Source organism: Hippopotamus amphibius, chromosome X (assembly GCF_030028045.1).
Source record: "Hippopotamus amphibius kiboko isolate mHipAmp2 chromosome X, mHipAmp2.hap2, whole genome shotgun sequence".
Lineage (NCBI taxonomy): Eukaryota > Metazoa > Chordata > Mammalia > Artiodactyla > Hippopotamidae > Hippopotamus > Hippopotamus amphibius.
The window spans coordinates 77,571,643-77,593,601 of record NC_080203.1 but is presented as its reverse complement, the minus strand read 5'-3'; the positions used below and the strand labels follow the sequence as shown (position 1 = coordinate 77,593,601).

Here is a 21,959-nt window from a genome sequence, read left to right as displayed (position 1 = left end):
GGTTGGGAGGGAGGCTCAAGAGGGAGGGGATATGGGGGTATATATATAAATACAGCTGATTCACTCAGTTGTGCAGTGGAAAACTGGCACAACAAATGTAAAGCAACTTACTCCAATAAAGAGCTGGAAAAAGAAAAAAGGAATGACTCCAAGATTTCTGGCTTGAGCAACTGGAAGAATGGACATACACCACTGACAATGATGGGGAAGGCTGTGAGAGGAGTAGGCTTGGGGAAAGATGTGGAGCTCATTTTTTCACCTGCCAACTTCAAGAGACCTATTACACATGTAAGAGGAGGTGGTGAGGAGGTGATTCACTCCTTTCCAAGGATGCTAGCCAACATGCTTCTCTTACAGACTCCACCCCTTCCTACACACCACCCCTCACCTCTCTCTATCACCCCAGGAGACCCTGGTCTGAATACAGCCAAGCAAGTACGGACACCAAGCCTAGATGTTTGAGAGCCTAGCGATAAGGAAGGCAGAATTGTTAGGAGCTCTGGGCCTAAGGCTCCTGGGGCGAACTAAGACTCTGTGATTATGGAAATCTTAGGCACAGGAAGCAAGCTCTGGGCCTGAAGGACTCTGAGGGTGATGTGTGTAGTGTCCTTGGGGAGGGGGAGCAGGCTGGAGCAGAATCCACTCGGAAGGGAGCTGGGAAGCAACGGGGACTCTGAACTGATCTTCAGGTCCTGAGAATGTTGCCCAGCTGGATCCTGGGAGCGAGAGGAGGAGGCAGGGCTGCCGGGGAGGCTCTAGAATCTAGATCTCCTGGAAGGCCCAGAAACCTAGTAGGGGGAAACCTGGAGATCTTTGCCCAGTGGTGGGGGGCGGGGGTGGATAGAAGGTAGGCGTGGAGGAAGCAGTCAGAGCCTGAGTCCTGGACAGCCGACCACTGTGATATTGCACAAAAGGTCCAGGTGTTTGGAGCCAGACAAACCTGAATTCAAACCCTTGTTCTTCCACGTATTAGTTGTGTCACCCTAGATACTTCTTCATAACTGAGTTTCCGCATGAGTGAAATGTGGTCAATATCAGCCTTTCAGGGCTTTTTGAGTACTGAATTGGTTAATAGACGTGAAAACACTTTGGAAACCATAAAATGCTGCTAATCTATAAAGTACTTTGTATTATTTACTTTGCTCCCGGGGTGAAGCTGGCCTCTTCAGAGGAGGACAAGTGTGATTTGAGCCTTGGCATGCACTCAAGGGGACACTCCAGTGTCCACTGAACTAGAGAATCCCCAGCAGGAGCCAGCGTCCTGCTTCTACTGTTTCAAGCTGGTTTAACTCTGCCGGGTTTCTGCCAGTCCCTGGACACAACTGCAGCTGCCGATGCTGCCACCACTGCCGCCCAGTGGCTACTTCAGGAAAAGACCTCTCCCAACAGTCTCCAACCAGAAGCTAGCTTCTGCTGACGTCATCTGGGCCCAAAGGAATGCATGCCTTATGAAAGGAAGCAGGCCAGACCCGCTGTCTCCTATGAAACTCTTACTCGCTTTCATTTCTGTGACTTCACATTACTTTGATTCTCCTATTCCTCTGGATGTTCCTTCTGACTCCTTTCCTGGCTTCTTTTTGTCCTGCTTCCTCCAATGTGACCCTTCCCCAAGGCTTACTTCCAGATCTCTTCGCTCCTCTCCTCCCTCTCCATTCCTCCATTGTTTCTTTCTCTCTCCTCCTCTCCCTCTCTCTCTCTCCATCCACTCTCATGATTTAACTTACAAGTTATGAATAATTATAATGACCAATGAGATTCCAGCATACAAATCTCTCTCCAATCAAAATTTCTCTCCAATTGCCTAGGTTTTCTTTATGAAGTGAAAAGATGAGGTCACCTGCCGAGAGTAAGGTACAGTGTGGAGTTGAACAAGACAGTCCCCACAGGCTTGATGGAAAGGAGAAGCAATCTGAAATCCTGGAGAATCCAAATTTACTAATAAAATCATGGGAAAGTGACTGGTTCCATATAATTGTACCCAAGTTAGTGTTGTCCAGGTGTCTTTTCTGTAGTGTTCCCTCTTAGTCTTTCTAAATATCTGCTCTTTATCTCCAGCAAGGCTGTTAACAACTTCAGATTAGAGATCAGTATCGCTGTGTCCGGTACCTAGGACAGCAGGGGAAGTCTCTGTTTCTACCATTTGATTTGTCTGCCTCCTCTCCATCCTCCCACACTGAGCCGATGCCATCGTCCAGATCCCACTTAAGTCTGTCTGTATGTTGTCAGCTGCAATAATAGAAAATTCCAACTCAGCTGATTTTAAAATAAGGAAATGTATTATCTTGCATCTAAAGTCCAGGAGCAGGGAGCTTTAGAGTTGGCTAATTCAACAGCTCAACAATGCCATTTTAAAAAATCCTGATTCTTTCCATCTTTCTGATCTGCACCCCTCAGCCTGTTGTTCAGCAACTCTCATGGTCACAAGGTGTCTGTTGCATTTCAGGCATTGCATCCAAACATGGAAATACCATTGACAATAAGAGAGGAAGGCCTCTCTTCCTGTGTGTTTATTTTTATCACTCAGGAAACCTTTTCCAGAATCTCCCTAGCATGCGTCCACTCACGTCTCAGTGGCCTGAGTTTCATCATGCCTATAACTAAACCAACCACGGGGAAAGAGGATGAAATGACAATGACTGGCTGAGGGGAGCAGAGAGCCAGGTGGAGGGGGGTGGGGTGCCTAAAAAAATGGGGATTGTGTCCACAAGAAGGAAAGGAGAGATGCCTATTGAGTTGATAAACAATCCTGTCTGTTATGATCCTTTACAGAATAACCCAGCCCTTCCTCACTCAGCTATCGGATCATCACTTCCTAACAGGAAAGACTGGTTGGGAATATCATTGGGGTGTGCAGAGTGAAGGTGGGTAAGGACTTGAAAATACCTCTCACATCAGTCTATCACAGGGGCCAGATACTTCGCCAATAGAGATGCATTCCTTTGTCTTCTTACTCTTGCCTCCTCATGAAATGCAAATATTCTTGGTCAAAATGAAACTATGGGGCTTCCTAGGTGGTGCAGTGGTTGAGAATCCACCTGCCGATGCAGGGGACACGGGTTCGAGCCCTGCCCCAGGGAGATCCCACATGCCGCGGAGCAACTAAGCCCGTGCCCCACAACAATTGAGCCTGCGCTTTAGAGCCCGTGAGCCACAACTATTAAGCCCATGTGTTGCAACTACTGAAGCCCACGCACCTAGAGCCCGTGCTCCGCAACAAGAGAAGCCATGGCAATGAGGAGCCCGCGCACCACAACAAAGAGTAGCCCCCACTCGCCGCAACTAAAAGAAAGCCCACACACAGAAAAAAAAAAAAAAAGAAACTACAGTAATAGTCTCTTTGGGAGACTATTAACTGGAAAGGGACAAGACGGAATTTTCTGGGAAGCTAGAAATGTTCTATATCTTGATCTGGGTGGTGGTTACATGTGTGTGTACATAGGTGTAATAGTTTCTTCTTGCTGCTGTAAAAAATTACCACAGACTTGGTGGCTTAAAACATCATTTATTCTCTTACAGTTCTGGAGGTCAGAGGTTCAAAATGAGGTTCACTGGGCCAAAATCAAGGTATCCTCAGGGCTATGCCTGAACTGCAACAGCCGCCTTGCAACCGTGAGGGACTATAGGGGAGAATCCATGCCCTTGCTTTTTCCAGTTTCTAGAGCTGCACTCCTCCATCTTCCCCTTTCTCCATCTTCAAAGCCTGCAGCATAGCATCTGGCTGCAGTCCTCATAGTGCCTTCTGTCTCTGCAGTCAAATCTCCCTCTATCTCCCTCTGCTTCCCTCTTATAAACAGACTAGTGATTACATTTAGGGCCCACCCGGATGAATCAAAATAGTCTCAAGATCCTAAATTTAATCACATCTGCAAAGTCCCATTTTGCCATATAAGGTAACATTCACCAGTTCCGGGGATTAGGACCTGGTATCCTTGGGGGTCCATTATTCAGCCTTCCACAGTAGGTAAAAACTCATCAAGCTGTGCAATTAAGATCTGTGCATTTTACTTTCACTAAATTATATCTCGGGCAAGAAATGCACATACTCCAGGAAAAGAGAGACTGATTTAAGTTCAATCATAATAATGAATTAAAGGCTTACCAGATCTACTTTCTTCCTGTTGAGAGGACCATGGACCTGAGTTGAAAGAGGGGCTAAGAGTCTGAGGACAACAATGGGTTGAAGGCTAGTCCAAAAGCACATTTATTCTGACTTTTCACCTTCCACATAGACACCAACCTTCCCCGTAGAGTCTGGGCTTCTAGCTCTAGCTGAAAATCCCTAACGGAGAGTTACAATGACTTAAAAGCCAAGGCCCTGGGGTGCATACTAACAAGGAATGGCAAAGACTAACTTGGTTATTTGGGCAAAGAGATTACAGGACAGCTAGCTATCCAGCGCCCACAGTGGGGAGCGGGAGGTAGGGAAGGCCCAGCCCCCCCAGCCGCGGCCACAGCCACCCTCTGAGGAATGGACACGCTGTTGCGGAGGGGTGAGGGCTGCACCGATGGATAGATGCTAAAGCCCAGCCAGTGTTATGGCAAGGTGAGGTGGGGTAGGGCCCTGTATCCCCAGAACTTGGAGATCCTGTCTCTACATCCCCCATGTCCATGAAGCCTGGGCCTGGGCCCTATGGGAAGGACAGCCAAGAAAGGAAGATTGCTTTTGTTGCTGCCCTCGTGGGGGTCCTGGCAGCTGCAGGACAGAAATATCTCTAATTCCATGAGTGGTCATATGAGGCAAGGGAAGCTGCTTAGGGCCTATAGCGCGGACTTAGTTTTAGGGATTGGAGAGAGTCAAGGGCTGGGGGGCGGGGAAGGTTACTTTAGGCGGGGGTAATATAGGCGTCAATTCCTTTTCCCTCCACGGCAGTATCCTGGAGAACCTGCCCCTGGGCCAAGAATCCTTTGTTACTTTCCTCTCCAACAAGAAAAGAAGTTCAAGGCTCACAGACGTGTGTGAGCGCACAGCTCAAATACGCTCAGCCTCCCCTGCCCCACCCCACCCCCATTTATGGCAGATTGACTCCTGCTGTGCACATAAGCTGGGATAATCCGGTCTCTAAACATCACTTCAAGAGTCCCAAGTCCCAAGTAGTGCGGGGCTGGGGAAGGGGTGTTTTTTCCCACACCCTTGGCTTTTGTGTGGCCTGTAATAGTTGATCAAGAGATATAGAAAGACTGGAATGGGACACGAGGCTTTCCTTTCATAATCACAAAGGCCTATACTTTGAGCCCTCCTATTTCTAGCCCTCACGTTGCTTTTCTTTTAATGTCCCCAACTCCCCTTTGATCCCGGTCCTCAGGTTCAAGGTCTCACAAGGCCAAAACCTTGTAGTTCCCTTTCTCGAGCTCCCCTGACTTTAACACCATCAGCTTCAACCCATGACCTCCGCCCTGTCCCACCAGCAGGAGCCTACTAATCCTTTAGCCACTAATCTTTTAGCCACTAATCTGCTTTCCAAACTCTTGGCACCTGAGCTATTTATAAAGCAGTATTTCATGCCCCCCCCCGAACCCTATTCTTCTCCCCTGACCCCCACCAATTTAAAAACTCAGAGGACCTTGGGTATAAGAGGTTGGGGAGACGAGCATAGCGACCAGAGCTGGCGACGAATGTGAGCTTCATCTTCCTCCCCAGGTAATAGTCCAAAGTCCTCTATTTCCAGCCCATACTAGGTCCCATATCCCCTGCCCTTAGCACCCCCCTCAATATATGAAGAAGCAGTTGAGGGGCACCTTTCCCGACACAGCTGACAGGCACTCAGGCTGAGAGACCCTGGGAGAGACCTCTGGAAGCTCCCCTAAGCTCACCCCTCGGGCCAGATCTGATACGCATCAAAGAAAAGCTTTAGAGAGACATCTTCCTCTCTCTAAGGATCCCTACTCCAAGGCTTAACACCTGGAGACATGGATGGGGATAAGGGTGGGAAAATCTGGGGAGGGAGATGAGAGCGATGGATAGGTTCAGGGAAGACTTTCCACCTCCATGCAGGTTTCTGCCACCAACAACCAAGAGCATGGGGCACCAACTTTTCCTATCCTGCACTTTTCTCCTTTCTTAGCTGAGTGTTAAGGCCACTGTGAGGTGAACTCAGGCTCAGAATCCATTGCATGAGCAAAACCCAGAGTCTGGGTTTTGTTCATTCATTCATTCGTGTATCTAACAAACATGTCTTGGCACCTGCCGCGGGCCAGGTGATGCTCAGCCTCATCCAGTCCAATTCTCCTTATACTTTCCTGGATGGAGGCCTTTCTCCAGAAATTCCTGCTCTCAGAAGGCTCTCAAAAGGGCCCCAGCTATTTCAAAAAGCCTCTCTCTTTCTGGAGAATAGACAGTATGGTTAGTCAACAATTGGTAAAAAAAAAATAGGGAAGGTTTTTTTCCAGAATGGGTGAGAATATGGCTGAATAAGTAACCTTAGTGGGAGGGAGAATAGGAGGCGTGGATGGTGGTGAGGTGTCTATCTAAGAAGAAAAGGCTACATCACATTAAGTGGGTCTGGATCGTATACCAGAGCTGGGTAAGGAGAATAGGGACCAAATGATTGAGCCTTCCTCCTTCTTTCTCTCTTGCCAGAAAGGGCTCAACATCAACACCATGGCCAACATGTCCAGGTAAGTAAGAACTCCTAATTCTCTGATTCTGTGACTTGTCGCTTACCCAAACCCAAGTACTTGCCTTTGGGTCTTGGACTCTATCCCAATTGCCTCCACCTTTGTGTCATTTCACTCTTCTTGGGCCTCTTCTTCTAATCCTAGAAATAATTCCTTTTCTTCCCACTTCCCTTTCTTTCTTTTCCTCTCTTCTCCTCTTCCAATCCCCCTGCCTCTCCTCTGATTTTCTCCTCATAGGGTGTTTAAGAAGACCTGCTCCAATGGCAAGGTGAGAGAAGCTGGCCCAGCTGGGCAAATGAGAGGGCAAAAGGGACAGATGGGTATGTCCTTCAAGGTCTCAGGGGTTTGGGTTGGGGGCTTCAGGGGAATCCATTCAAAGATGCTTATGAGAATAACATGGGAGCTTGTCCCACAACAGCTCTCCGTCTACCTGGGGAAACGGGACTTCGTGGACCATGTGGACATGGTGGAACCTATTGGTCAGTGAGTCCAAAAAGGGAAAGAGCCTGGGGAGAAGGGAATGGGAGCAAGAGAGTAAAAGGAAACCAAGAAGGGACCATGCAGAAGAGGAGGCCAATTAAAGAGGAAAATGGGAGGAACCATTCAGGGGTCAACTTCTGTTTCATGGTCTAAGGAGTTTTCCTGACCAGGGTGCCGTCTCTCCCCCTCTCCACAGATGGTGTAGTCCTGGTTGACCCTGAGTACTTAAAAGGTCGAAAAAGTAAGTAAAAACTTATGGGTCTGTGTGTGTGCCAGGGACCCCAACCTAAAATGTCACACACACCAGACAAGGAACCTGAATGAGTGGCGTGGATGAGTGGGCCAGAGGAGTATAAGAAAATTTAAAAGTGGTGGGACTTGTAAATGTCTTGTCTGGTTGGAGGCTAACAACTGGGAATTTCAGCCCAGTGTGGCCAAATTTTCTGATTGTTAAAGAGGAACTGGAAATGAAGCTCAGAATATGACCCTGAGAGGCCCAAATGATATTCAAAATAGATATATTTCTAAAGCTTAAATAAAATTTTTTTTCAAGATCACACAACATTTATGTATGTGCTGAAATGAAAAGTTTTCTTCTAAAATTTCTGATTTTCTACATTACTATTGGTGGCGCCTCTGCTTCACTGTTGATCTGAATATGCACTTAGACCGCCTATGGAAAGATCTAGTACACCAGAAATCCATATTTTAATGCAGTTTTCCTGATTTTCAAATGTCAGCAACTAATTAAAAGATTTTTAAAGGCTTGGATAAATCAAAAAACTTTATTTTTCCATAGGCTGGATGTGACCTTCAGCCTGCCACATTGCATTTGCTTTTTCCTTTAATTGCATGTCTTTCCATATCTACTTTTTATAGGGAAACCCATTTTTTCCATTAAAAAAAATCCCAAAGAAACAAATAAAACAGTAACTACAGCAAGTAACAGCAAGAGACATTGCTCTGGCCACAGTATTATAGATCCAGACTACACTGAAATATTGTTTTGCCACTTTGTTTTTCTTTCAAATCTTACTCTGTGATCCAACTAGATTGAAAATTGGGTTTGATCTGAAAAAAGCTCAGAACAAATTGATGAATACTAGTTCAGATGTAACCTTTAGATATTGTGGAATAAACCAGACATCGCTCAGATTAAACAGTGTGGATAAGCAGTCCACCCGGTTTTAAACATCAGAGGAACTTTGGGGTATAGCCAGTGAGGTATAGTCAGTAAATTAACCAACTTATTTAAGACTTTCAATTACTCTGTATTTCTAAAATCTAAATCATTTTTTCACAGTCCTACCAAATCTCCAGCATAACCTACAGAAAGAAATCCTTAGTTTAAAAAATGCACGTCGATCCAGGAATAAGATGTGTTTTTTCCTTTGATTCTAAGTTGTATATATTTAAGTTTATTCCTTAGCTATTTTATATGTTTTGTCACTTTTATGGAGATAATCTTATCTGCATCATATTTTCAAATATGTTTTTTTTCTTTTGAGGTGCATTTGTTGATGTAAAATATGCTTACGCTACACCATTGAATGAAAAAAATCTGGTTGTAGGGCAACATATGTGGTTGTGTGAATGAAGTGTGGTTTAACAAAAACTGATGTGGGATCTCTTTGTATTATTTCTTATAACTGCATGTGAATCTACAATGATCTCAAAATAAAATGTTTCATTTCAAAAAGGCAATGAGAGAGAAGTCATAAATACCTAAGGTGGCCTTATGTTTAATTATAGAAACAAACAAAGTTGGGAAACAAATGCAACAGAAATTAACAGCAGTTATCTCTGGAATCTGATGCATGATGGCAGGGCTGTGATTCTCCTTGTGTTTTCTGATTGTCACACAATTAATATGTATTGTTTATATAATAAACACAAATATAAATTAATAACTTTAGACTAGATGTTGAATTAACAAAATAAAAACAGGCTGTTTCCTAACACAAAAAAGGATGATTCTAAACTGCCAGAGCGCCAATAAGATCTTAGGGGTGGGGTGATGCCCTCCCCACATGCCACAGCAGGATGTGACAAGGACAATTCATCTGATTAACATCCTCACCTCAGGGGCTATCAGACACCCTTCTGCCTGGCCTCTCCTGATCTTTTTCTGTCTTATTTCTCACCTCTATCATTTCCTTCCTTCCCTTGCTTCCTTTCAGCCACCTATTTTCCTCTTTTTCTCATCTTCTCTGTCTTTTCTTTTCCTTTGCCCCCTCTTTCCTTTTCCTTTTCTTTCTCTCTCCCTTCTCCCACTTTTATTGGCATAATTGGGAACCAAGGTGAATTTAATTTGTTGTATCTTTTGAAAATTGTTAAGTTTGCCTTCATTGTAGAAACATTAGAAAGTACAGATGCAGGAGAAAAAGACTGTAATCCCCTCACTCAGAGATAATCACCAATATTTCAGTTCATATTTATTCATATTTTCTGAGCAAAAACATCTACATTTTTATTAAAAATGCTAATTATAATTAACAATTTCTAATCTTTTTTACCTATGCAATATGTAAAAATCTATAAATTTTTTAATTGCCTAGTATTATATTGTATGGGTGTACCATAATGTATTTAGCCAACTTCAGTCATTGGACATTTTTTGCTATGATAAACAACCCCATAAAGTACATGCTTGTATGCATTTCTTTTCATACCTGTTCAATTATTTCTTTAGACTAAATGCCTAGGAAAGGAATGAATGGCCAAAGGGCAGTGACACATTTTTAAAGCTTTCTATCCCCAGATTGTCCTTCAAAATGGTTGTACCAATTAACTCTCCCTCCTGCAGGGTATGAGGCTGCCCATTGCCCCAGTCATTATAAACACTACCATTATCGTTACTTTCAGTCTTTGTTGTATCTTTTGAATACAGATTCATTTTCTTTGCTTGTTCGTAATTTGAAAAGCCAATCATCTGGCTGTTTGATATTTTGATCTCTTAAAAATACAAAAATAAGTTGCTTTCTACTAGTGTGCGGCTCTTGGTAGTTTTCTTTTCTTTGGGTCAGGGCTCCTGATTAAAAATAAGATTCTCCACCCCTGTCCTAAATCTTTCCTTCCCTCAGTCTCTGTCACTGTCCTTGGACAGGTATCTCTCTGTACCCCATCCCACACTCCACTAGTACACTGAAGTGGCTTTCTATTTGCCCCTAGTCTTAGGTACTAGCTGCAATGTATAAGTTCAATTATAACTATTCGATTTCTCCAGTATTCCCATGATCAGGATCATCATCATCATCCACATCGATAATTTAAATTTCCAAAGGGATTTCTCATACATCAACTCCTTACAACCATCCTATGAGTTACGTTAGGCACGTACAAGTCTGGGCTTTGGAGTCAGGCCTGAGTTGAAGTCTTGGGCTGTCACTTAGCTGCTCTGAGCTCATTTTCTCTACCTGTAAAGTGGAGATAATAATACTTCAGAGGATGACTGTGAGGTCTAAATAACACATGTAGAGCTCTTAGTGCAGTCCTATTATTGACAGGTGAAATAACTGAGGCTGAGACAACTCAAGGGATTTATACAAGTCATATTCAATCCCAGGTATTCTGACCCTAGAGAATTATGTAGTGAATGCCCTGTACCCACCACCTAGCTTTAAAAAGAGTTACAGAAACAAACTGAAATCTCCCATGTATCCTTCCCTAATCCCATACTCCTTCTTCCCTCCCTCCTTTCCTTCCTGCCTCCACCCCAGGTAATCACTATCCTGAAATTGATGCTTATTATTCCCATGATGTTTCTATACTTCTACTCTATATTTGTATATCAGTGAGAAACTCTGGTATTGTTCTACATGCTGTTCAACTTTAGATACATGGTATCCGATTGTGCATATTACTCTGCAGCTTTTCAGTCAATAGTTTTTGAGACTTAACCCATGGTAATATGTGGAGTTCAGGTTCATTTATTTTAACCTCAGTTTAGTATTCCATGATATGAATATACCACAACTGTTTACCCATTCTCCCCCTGATAGGTATTTAAATCATTTCCAGTTTTTTGCTATGACAAACATTGATGCAATGGACATTCTCATATGTATCTCCTTATAGATATGAACAAGACTTCCTCTAATCCTTCTTAGGTCATAAGATACAAGCAGATTCAGTTTTACTGGATGGTGCCCAATAGTCTTCTCAAGTGGTTGAACTCAGTTGTGCATTTGTTAGCAAATTTATTTCTGCATTCCTTTGACCAACTACAAATCTCCAGGTCCTTGAAATTTCTCTTGAATCAGCGTTAACATCTTACTGGTTTCCTCATTAACTGAATTGAATAAAATCTTTGACTTATGTGAAAAATAAATAAACAAATAAACCTAAGGACTCTGTCAGAAAACAAAAACAAAAGCAAAGTGGTTGTACTAATACTCCCACCACAGTGTGTAACGAACTCTTAATGCTCCACATCTGGAGCACTGCTCCACACTTAGTGCTGTCAGACTTAAACATTTTTGACAATCTGATGGGTGTGAAATGTTATCTCGTGGTGTTTTTTTTTTTTATATTTATTTATGTGGCTGCGTCGGGTCGTAGTTGCAGCACGCGGGATCCTTTAGTTGTGGCATGTGAACTCTTAGTTGCGGCATGTGAGATCTAGTTCCCTGACCAGGAATCGAGCCCGGGCCCCCTGCATTGGGAGCACAGGGTGTTAGCCACTGGACCACCGGGGAAGTCCTCTCATTGTGGTTTTAATTTGCATTTATCTGATTATTATTAGACTGGACATGTTTTCATACCTTATTGGCCATTCCATTTTGAGCTTCTATGCAGAGCCTATCCATACACATTGCACACTTTTATATTAGGATGTTTTTATTTTTACTATTGATTTGTGGGAGTTCTTTATATAGTATAAACACGAAACTTTTGTTTGTTATATGTGTTGCAAATATTTCCTCTCAGCCTTTTGCTTGTTTCATTATAAAGACTCAATGTAAAGATGTTTTAAATTTTACTATAGTCAAATATATTAATCTTTTTTCTTTACGGCCATATTGTTTTGATCATATTAACATTGTTTCTCCATGTCTTCCTCTGAGCCATTTAAGATCTCCTTTCCCCCTCAGGCCTGACAGGTCACTCTCTTCCTCCTTTGCCCGCAGTGTTTGTCATGTTGACGTGTGCCTTTCGCTATGGCCATGATGACTTGGATGTGATTGGTCTGTCATTCCGCAAAGATCTGTATGTACAGGTCCAGCAGGTGGTCCCAGCTGAGCCCAGCAGCCCCCAGGGACCCCTCACAGTCCTGCAGGAGCGACTGCTGCACAAGCTGGGGGACAATGCCTACCCTTTTACCCTGCAGGTACTGATCCCAAGTCCTGGGTAAGGCTTCCGGGGAAGATTAAGAGAGGAAGCTAAAAAAGGAGAACAGAGGAAAGGGGTCCCTATTTCTTCTGTTCGCTGACCTCCTTCTGATCTTTTAGATGGTTGTCAACCTGCCCTGTTCAGTGACACTGCAGCCAGGTCCTGATGATACAGGAAAGGTGAGGCCTGGGTTCTGAGAAAGACAGACAGAGGGACACATGGACAAGACTAGAGAAAGGGACAGCTAAGGGACGAGATCAGACATTTCCTTATAAACCCATGAGGAAGGGAGGGGCAGTGTCAGAAATGAGTTCTCTTTGCTCCTGCCCCTTTGCAGGCCTGTGGTGTTGACTTTGAAGTGAAGAGTTTCTGTGCTGAAAACCTGGAGGAGAAAGTCTCCAAGAGGTATTTCTTTGGTCCTCTCCAAAACCCCTGCCTCCAGCCTGTGCCAGGAAACAGATCTTGCTCTCAGGACAGAAACAGCCCTACTTCTAAGCTCTGTAGCACCGTCACCACAAACTCAGATGCCCAGTTCTGATTCCCCTCTGACTTCTCTTCTTTGCTCTAGGGCAAGGGTCAGCAAACTTTTCTGTAAAAGGCCTAAAAAGAAATATTTCGTCTCTGTGAGTTATGCAGTTTCTGTCGCAGCTACTCAACTATGCCACTGTAGCGTGAAAACAGCAGTAGGCAGTACGTAAATGAACGAGTGTGGCTTTTTTTATGGACAATGAAATTTGAATTTTATATAATTTCCACGTCATGAAATATTATTGCTCTCTGCTTTTTTTTCAACCATTTAAAAATGTAATAACCATTCTTAGCTTGCAGGCCATACAGAAACAGGCAGCAGGCCAGATATGGCCGGAGAGCCATAGTGTGCTGACCTGTGGACTAAATAACCTACCTTGAGAGTCCAGAGGAGTTCTCTGAGGGAGGCCTTCCACCACCTCCACACCCCAAGCAAGGATTGGGCTGTGGGGTTGGCACAAGAAAGGTCTGTGGGTCCTAAGGAGACATTCTGGCTCTTCCCTTGGCCTTTACTTAGAGACTCTGTGCGGCTGGTGATTCGGAAAATACAGTTTGCACCCGTGGAGCCAGGCCCTGGCCCCTGGGCCCAGACCATTCGCCGCTTCCTTCTGTCAGCTCAGCCCCTACAACTCCAGGCCTGGATGGACAGGGAGGTTTGTGACCCCCATTTCCTGCCCCCTACCGTGCAACCCCTCTGAAACTCCTTCCTCACTGATCTCCTGCTTAGGAACATAAGGGTGGAAGCCAAGGTAGCGATAGCACTGAGGAAACAAATTCTAGGTCTTGATCTAGATGGCCTCTCTCTAATCTTATAACGGGCCTCCCCTCCGGCTTCAGGTTCACTATCACGGCAAACCCATCTCTGTCAATGTTTCCATCAACAACTCCACCAACAAGGTCATCAAAAAAATCAAGATCTCGGGTGAGCTTCTTTTCCTATACCCCTGCACCTGGTCCCAAATCCATAGTTCTTTTTCCAGAACTCTGCCCCACTTACCCAGTCTGCATTCATCTAGGCTTTCCCTCCAATGCAGGCTCATCAAAACACATATCTCTGTTTGTCCATATGCACATCTTAGCACATCGTGCCTAGTACGCCCGTGTACTAGGACAGCAAGTTGTGGTCTCGAGGATGACTAATTGTAGTCATGTGCTTTTCCTGGCTCTTCAGTTGACCAAATCACAGATGTCGTCCTGTATTCACTGGACAAGTACACCAAGACAGTGTTCGTTCAGGAGTTCACGTGAGCTGGCTCTGGGGCTGGGGTCAGAGAGCCGAGGGGTAGGGTGGTGAGAAGGGGGCTGGGGTCTGGAGGCAGAGGAGGGGGTTGGGGAAAGAAGGAAGTGGAGAAGAGCCCAGGACTGAGGAAGGTCAAGGTGAAGGTTGATGTGGAAAAACGGAGGGATTCTCAAGAGAGCTCGAGGGAGGATACACACAAGAGGATCATCAAATCCTAAGAGGGCAGGGGCATAAGGATTCCCACCAGAGGGAACTGTTCCCTCTCCACAATCAGAAAACATTCTTGGGAATGAGAATCACTTAGTTGGCAAGCCTAGCTTAAGTTCTTCTCTTCTTTTCCTTTCAAAGGGAGACTATAGCTGCTAACTCCACCTTCTCCAAGAGCTTTGCAGTAACCCCACTCCTGGCTGCCAACTGCCAGAAACAGGGTCTGGCCCTAGATGGCAAACTCAAGCACGGTGACACCAATCTGGCCTCTAGCACAATGTAAGCTCAAATGTAACTCCCAACTTCCATTTTCTACCCCCCAACCCATTCTGTGTGCTATATATACAGTTCTGAGGTTTCACCTTCAATGAAGCCTACCTGTTTTAAAAAATGTCCTAGGTCAGTGTTCAGAGATGCCTCCCGGCAAGAGGGCTGACAGTAAGCTCAATAATACCCATGGGACCAATGGCAGGCTTAGGTCATAGGCAACAAGAAAGGAAAAAGTGGAAAGGAAAAATTCCCTATGTTGTATAATATTTTACAGCTCATAAAGATCTTACGTATGGTAGTGTTATCTTCATAAGAATCCCATTAAAGTAGGCTGGATATGTATTCTTATTCTGTTTTACACTTAATGACCCTGAGGCTCAGAGAGATGAAGGAACTTGTCCAAGCTTGCATAGCTAATAAGTGACAGAGGTGGAAAAGAGTCTATCACAGGTCATCTGGCTCTAACACTGCGATCTCTACAGCAGCTACTCTATAGTGAAGATAGAAGTTCAGTGGAAGGCAGGTGACAAATGGAGAGAAAAGAGGACAAAAAAAGAAGAATATGATAGGAATTGATAGAATTCTATCAAATCATTCATTTGGTCCTATGCCTAACACTTGCAGGCCCTAGTGTAAGATGTGTCTCCCACCGAAAGCCATCTGCCATCATCTGACAAGCGTTAATTCCCACTGCCTTTCCCTATGCCTTATCAATCATGTCGCTTAGACTGCTTGAAAGAGCCTGAGAAATTGTCCAAACAGCATTATTTTACAGATAGAGAATCAGCATCCCAGGGCAATGAAGAGACTTTCCCAAGATCATATAGCTTTCTGTGCCTTATTTTTCAATCAGTGGGTTTTCATTGGACACCCATTACATGCTCATTCCTATGCTAAACAATGTGGGAGGATACAATGAACTTTAAGACAGTCTCTGACTTCAGTCAATTTATGGCCTAAACGGGGAACAAAGAGGAATGCAAATGCAATCTAACAGTTAAATGTTAGTACATGTGGTTCAGATCCAATAGAAATTAAAAGAAGCCAGCATAGCTGGAGAGGGCTTCCTGGATGAGACAGAAGGAGCTAGATCTTGAAGAATGTGTTGGATCTGGATAGCAACAGAAGAAGAAAAGCGTGTTTCAGGTTGGAAACATAGCCTGGGCAAAGGCTGGAGGGTAGGAATCTGCCTGGCATGTTCTGAGCATGGAGAAGATGGGTCCACTTAGGTTGTATCCCAGGTGTTAGGGAGTTAGGGCAGGAATGTTAGAGAGGCTAGGTGGGGCCAAATTGTTAAGGGTCATGAAAGCTAAGCAGTGTAGTAGTTATATTCAGAGAGGTAGGCTCCTGAGCAGAGGGTGACATGGTCAAACTGGATTTGAGGAACAGAAATGTGGTCCCAATGAGTAGGAGATCAGAGCCTGGGAGACCTGTCAGATGGCAAAAGGTGCACAGGAAGGGACTGGGGGACTGAATGAATTACCCCCCAGCCCTTTCCCCCCAAACACACAACAATGAATACTACCACCTCCAGTCTTCGACCAGGAATGGACAAGGAGCTGCTGGGGATCCTGGTGTCCTACAAAGTCAGAGTCAACCTGATGGTGTCCTGTGGAGGGTGAGTGAGAGTGCAGGGTCTGTCACTGGACCAGTTTCCCAAACCTGTGAGCTCTGTGAACAAGTCACCTTCCCTTCCAGAAACCCATTCTGTGGTTGAGCTGGCCTTACAATCCCTCATTCCCCTGCAAAATTACGTTGCTACTTTCCATTTCCAGCTGCTAATTTTAGGGTGTCATTCTACCCTCAGCATCCTAGGCGACCTGACAGCCAGGTAAGAGACTTTGGGGAGGTGGGCTGGGGCAAGAGGGAGGATGTGATCAGGAGACCAAAAGAGTGACAGGGGAGAATCTAAGGGCATCCCAGGACTGAAAAACTGAGGGAGAGAGGTTTAGGGAGTGGCCTTGGAGAGAGATCTGTAATTCCACCTTGGGATCCTTGCAGTGATGTTGGCGTGGAGCTGCCCCTGATCCTGATGCATCCAAAGCCATCGAATGGTGAGTGACCAGGTGGGACTCACAGGAGCAGTGGTCCTGAGGGTTGGGGACCAAGCAGTTCTGATCTCATGAATTGAGGACTGGCAATTTGGGTAGAGATTGAATAGCAATAGGTAGGTTGGGTGTCTACGTTTTCAGGGGAAGTTGTGTGTGTGTGTGTGTGTGTATTGTGTATGGGAGGGAGAGGGTTAAAAGGGGAGACGGAAGAGTAACAAGACATTTCTTCAGGGAATTTATCAGCTTCAATCCATATTTCCTTCCCTCTCCATGCTTGCTACAGAGGCCGCTAGGTAAGAAAATGTGAGGCCTGGAACCGCCCCCCCCCCCCTTTCCTCACTGCCACTCTCTATTTTATGATGATGGAAATGTAACAAAGCTTCCCTGGAGTGTTGCTTTCAATAGGTGTGCAGTGGAAACATATGGTTTAGCTTCGTGTCATAGTTCAGTGCTTTTCATACACCCCCCTCTTTTCCTTTTTGCATCCCCCGCCCTCCACCTTCTGCTCTTCACCCAATCGTCCTTCCCCCTCATCCCTCCCATTTTTCTTTTCCACTTCCCCCCCCCCCCCCGCCTCCTCACCCTAACTTCTCCCATCTTTCATTCTTCCATCCGTTCCCTCCTTCCCACCCTGCATTCTTATTTCCCCTCCAGCCCTCATGGGGGCTTTTGTGTTGGGAGACTGGGGAGGGAACGGAGGAAAGAAGCCAGTGTGGTCCAAGTGGGGTGGGGGGCGGTGCGGATCTGAGAGGGGGTGAGGGTCTGAGTTGGGAAGCAGGGAAGGGATCACTTCTCTGGGATCAGGAAACGGGAGTGGATGTGGAAGACGCTCAGGCAATTATTCCTAACCCTCCATCCCCCTCTGCTGCTTCTGCAAGCTCTGAGGACATCGTCATCGAGGAGTTTGCTCAGCAGGAGCCCGGCGGAGAGGAGAGCCAGGAGGCTTTGGCGGCCGACGGGGATGAGGGCAGCTGAGCGCCTGGCTCGGGTGCCTCTGTGTGGAAGCCCCACTGTAATACTCTAATAAATCAGCTTGTCCAGATGCGCCTGCTGATCTCTTTGGTATCTCCTCCTCCTGGAGGAGGGTAATGGAACTACCTAGGATGAGTCACCTCCCCACCAGCTCCCCCACCCCCCACCCCACATCAGTGACTAGATTTCCTGCAGGACGTGCTTTTCATTTAAATGAACCCCGACTTCCCTCTGGCAAGGCTACCCGCCCTCTGTGAGTCTTTCAACTTTCCTTCTGAGCCCTGGCCATCCCTGCCCCCACCCCACCCCCAACTATCCCACTCCCAGGATCACAGAGCCCCAGCCGTCCCACCTTGGAGCTGTGGGCAGGGCCTGAGGGGGCATGACCCTGAGCGCAGGCCTGAGGGTGACGCTGATGGTTGGACAGAGAGTGCCATGTGACCCCAGGCAGCAAGTGCCACCCACTCGCCAAGCATACAGCACACCACAGGCCCACAGCCGAGGCTTCGGCCTGGGATCCATCACATCTCAGCACCAGTCTCTGTGCAATCCAAACCCTGCAATCCTTGGGGGGAAGAGCGGCGGGCGTCTGGGTTGGGCTTTGGGGATAGGGAGGTGTGATGCTATGGAATAGAGTGGGGGGTTCTCTGGGGAATCAGTTTCCTCCTCGCCCAAGATGACACTTGGCCTACTTATCACCACTCGCTTTATGTACAACAGCTTTGAAGGCACCTGCTGGGTGAGCCCACTTCCAAGGCATCACACAGTATATTTTTGCCCCCTTCTTTGGTCGACTTACCCCTTCTTTGGTCTCTTTAAAATTATCTATTGTAAGTGTTGAAAAGCTGAGCCAGGACACTTTTCAAGGGCCATTCTCCACTTCCCAGTCTCAGACTGCCTCATATTGGGGGTAAAGGAGGGGTACAGAGTAAGTATCTGACTCTCCTTTGCAGGCAACCTTTGGAATTCACTTCCTGTCTAAGGTCAGGTACTTGGAGGACTGAATAGTGAGTGTTCATTCTCATGTTACTAATCCAGTACCTCAACCACTTAGGCCTATTCATCACAGTAGGGTAGCACCACCCCACATTACCTGTGGATAAAGGAGAAATAAAATGTGAAACCTCCTCAAACTACCAAACCCTGTGCTGATTCTTATTCTGTCTGCCCTCATCTAATCTCCAGCTGTAACGAAGTCCAGGTGGCCTTGAATCCTTAAATCTGCTGCTCTGTAGGGTCTTCCTTAATCAAAATAGTCTATTGAGATCAGACCTGTCTGTCCTAGGAGGGTAGGCACTTGGTTTGTGGCCGTAGCAGCCACTTTTCAGGAACCCAATTTCCTTGACTTTTTTAATTTTGCCTTTATTAAGTTCTAGCCTTTAAAAAGCTAGTTTCTTTTCTCTCTTTCTCTACCTTCTTTCTAAACATTTGTTTTATGCAGGTTCAGCTGTAGCTATGGAACACAGCTGGCCAGAACTTTTGCAGCTTGATTTCTAGCAACATTCGTGATTCAACTATTGCTGTGGTTGTCTATGACATCACAAGTGGGTGTTATGCCATGTTTTACTTGAAAAGGGGACTGAGGGAAGCAAGAGAGAGGTTGGTAAGCCTAGAAGAGAGGATAAAAAATATAAACATTAGTGCATAAGAGAAAAAAAAAGACTAGCAGAGAGAAAGACAGGTATATTATTCTCTCAAAATCTCTACTAAATGTTTCAACTCTCTGCAACACATTGTCTTATAGACATTAATTTTTTCAAGGAAACAGATAAGTGGGTAGAAGATGTAGAGGGAGGTGATTATTTCATCATCATGTTGGTGGGTAACAAGACTGACCTGAACAACAAAAGGAAAGGTATGATTACAACTGCTTCTGGCATACCTAGAGCTCAATCCCAATGGAGAGGGTCTACTTTGCTCTGTTTACTTGGGAGGAGTTACCTGTGTCAGGGATCAGAAAGGTCATGGGTTCAGGGCTTAGAGCATTCCTGGTCCTAGAGAGGCATCATTACGCCTCAGAAGGATCTATTCCTATCCACTAACTCTGGGTCAGAAGGGGGTCTTACCTCTATCTGGTCCCTTACATCATTTCTCATTTGTCCAAACAAGTTTTTACAGAGGAGGCAAAAGAAGAATCCAGAGACCTCAATGTGATGTTTATTGAGACCAGTACCAAAACCAGTTACAATGTGAAAAATATAACACTCATTTCTCTTTATGATCCTTCCATTGCATTCGTCCCTAGCTATTCATCACTGCTGACTCTTTTGGATAACCTTGGCTTGTCCTTTGCTGGGGTGGGGGTAAAGTTCATCTCCCCATCATGCAATGCAAAGGCCTGGAATCATGTCTTTGAACCTGACCTTTTTTCTTTTGCGCATGCGCGCATACACACACACACACACACACACACACACACACACACACCCCTATTCCATAACATGGCTTCTGCCCTAACTTCCACAGGTAATTCCTTTCCACTGAAGGAAGAGGAGAGTATCCTTTCTCCCAGCTTTGCTGGGGCAGGGAGAGTACAAGCAGAGAAGGCAAACTTCCTTTGCTGAGTTTATGGCCAGGGCAGTTTTTCTGCCTGACTGATTCTGAAGGGAAAATGGGACTAACTTCAGCCCAACACAGCTCCCTGATTTGCCTTTAGGTGAAAGGGATCATAAGATAAAAATAATTCCTTTTTTATGTCTCCTAGATGCCCCTGGGAGTTGAGATTTGACCCCAGCCACTTCACTCTATTACCTTCCTTCCTTAACACACACTTCAGTGGTGAAATCCAACTGGAACCTTCCAGTGAGTCAGGCATCAAAAGCCATTGTTCCTGTTGATAGCTTAGGCTATCTCGCTGCCTAATTTGATCCACTTACTGCATTTGGGCTTTCCAGTACCAGTCCTTCTCCCTCAACCTCATGTTTATGGTTTAAATACTTGGCCACTCACTAAGCTCTTGTTCAATTCCTAGGCTTAGGAATAAAACGGAACCCCTGAAAATGCTATCATTTTTTCTTGACCACTTCTCACAGTTACAGGGTGGAAAGTTCTTGCAGGGCCCACCTGACTGCTAAAAGACATCTATAGGGGATGCAGTTCTACAGCAGCTGGGATATCTCAAAAGTCCATACAGTTCCTTCTCCACTGTTTTCTTACCTACACCCTCAATAAATGACTGGTCCTTTTACCTCAGCCTCTTGTTGTTTGCGCCTTCTCCACGCTACACCTCCACCTCCACAGGGCAGTTGCATCATGCTGGTACCCCAACACAGAACCATTCCAAATACCTCAAAGAACCAATTTAGGGCAGGATTTTTGCCTCTTAGGCCCATGGCACCTGGCTGGGACTTTTTACCCTGTTTACCATACTTCTTAGATGAGTTGTTTTAAAACCTTCTAACCACTGGGAGAGTCTTGGACCTCAACATTCAGTAGACTTAGCCAATATGCCCTCGTGCAAGTATCTCAGCCTCTAGTTTCTTACTGAGACGGCCACTGGGGGGCAGCAGAGCAAATAGGAGCATATGTTCTATATGGGGGCGATTTCCCAGGAAACACAAAGACAGCTAGATTGCATCTGCAGCTCTGCTCGGCCGGAGGTTGCTGACAATAGCACTGAGCCTCTAGAAGAGGTACCATAGTAGAGCTGGTGTGGGATTTATAGGAAGAACCAGAACTTCCTCACAGAGATATGTTACTACTATTTAGAATTGTTTCCCATATTTGAAGACTTAGTCACCTTATTTTAAAATTCATTAAAGAAAAGCATGGAAACCCTGGGTGATTAGTGCTTGGCAGAGTCAGTAAATTGGTTGGTTTGTGCAAAATTTGCGAGAAGAGAGTAGGGTGGCAAAATGAGTTAACTGTGGTAACATGAGAAGTGGTGCTGAAAGTCCAGAGGGGCAGCCTCCTACCTAATTGTATTGTGATTTTTTTAAATGAGGTACAGTTGATGTACATAATTGTATTGTGACTTTGAATAAAAACATCTTTAAGTACAAAACAAATAAAACCAAAAAAATAAAAATTCAGACATCCAGGCTCCATCTCAGACCAATAGAATCACTCTTCAGGGTAAAGGCCTCGAAATACATATTGAAGCTTCCCAGGATTCTTTCAAAGCAAATTTAGGACTTTCATTACGGGGTACAACTTCATCCCATACCTCATTAAACAACTTTCTATTCTGAACGGGTATTGTGAACACGCCAATGGAAACAGCATAAGGTGTGGCCTGGAACCTCTAAAAATGGATTGCTAAGAAC

At 45.3% G+C, this 21,959-nt stretch overlaps 1 protein-coding gene across 1 annotated transcript; it reads left to right on the top strand.

Annotated features, from left to right (window-relative positions):
• The first annotated feature begins 6,598 nt into the window (after positions 1 to 6,598).
• ARR3 (arrestin 3) lies at positions 6,599 to 17,697 on the top strand. Its single transcript, XM_057718444.1, has 16 exons — positions 6,599 to 6,615; positions 6,853 to 6,883; positions 7,034 to 7,094; positions 7,292 to 7,336; positions 12,225 to 12,424; positions 12,546 to 12,605; positions 12,764 to 12,831; positions 13,472 to 13,607; positions 13,792 to 13,876; positions 14,126 to 14,198; positions 14,543 to 14,680; positions 16,206 to 16,289; positions 16,479 to 16,502; positions 16,673 to 16,725; positions 17,006 to 17,015; positions 17,601 to 17,697. The coding sequence occupies exons 1-16, from the start codon at positions 6,599 to 6,601 to the stop codon at positions 17,695 to 17,697; spliced, it is 1,182 nt and encodes a 393-aa protein (XP_057574427.1).
• The last annotated feature ends 4,262 nt before the right edge of the window (positions 17,698 to 21,959 follow it).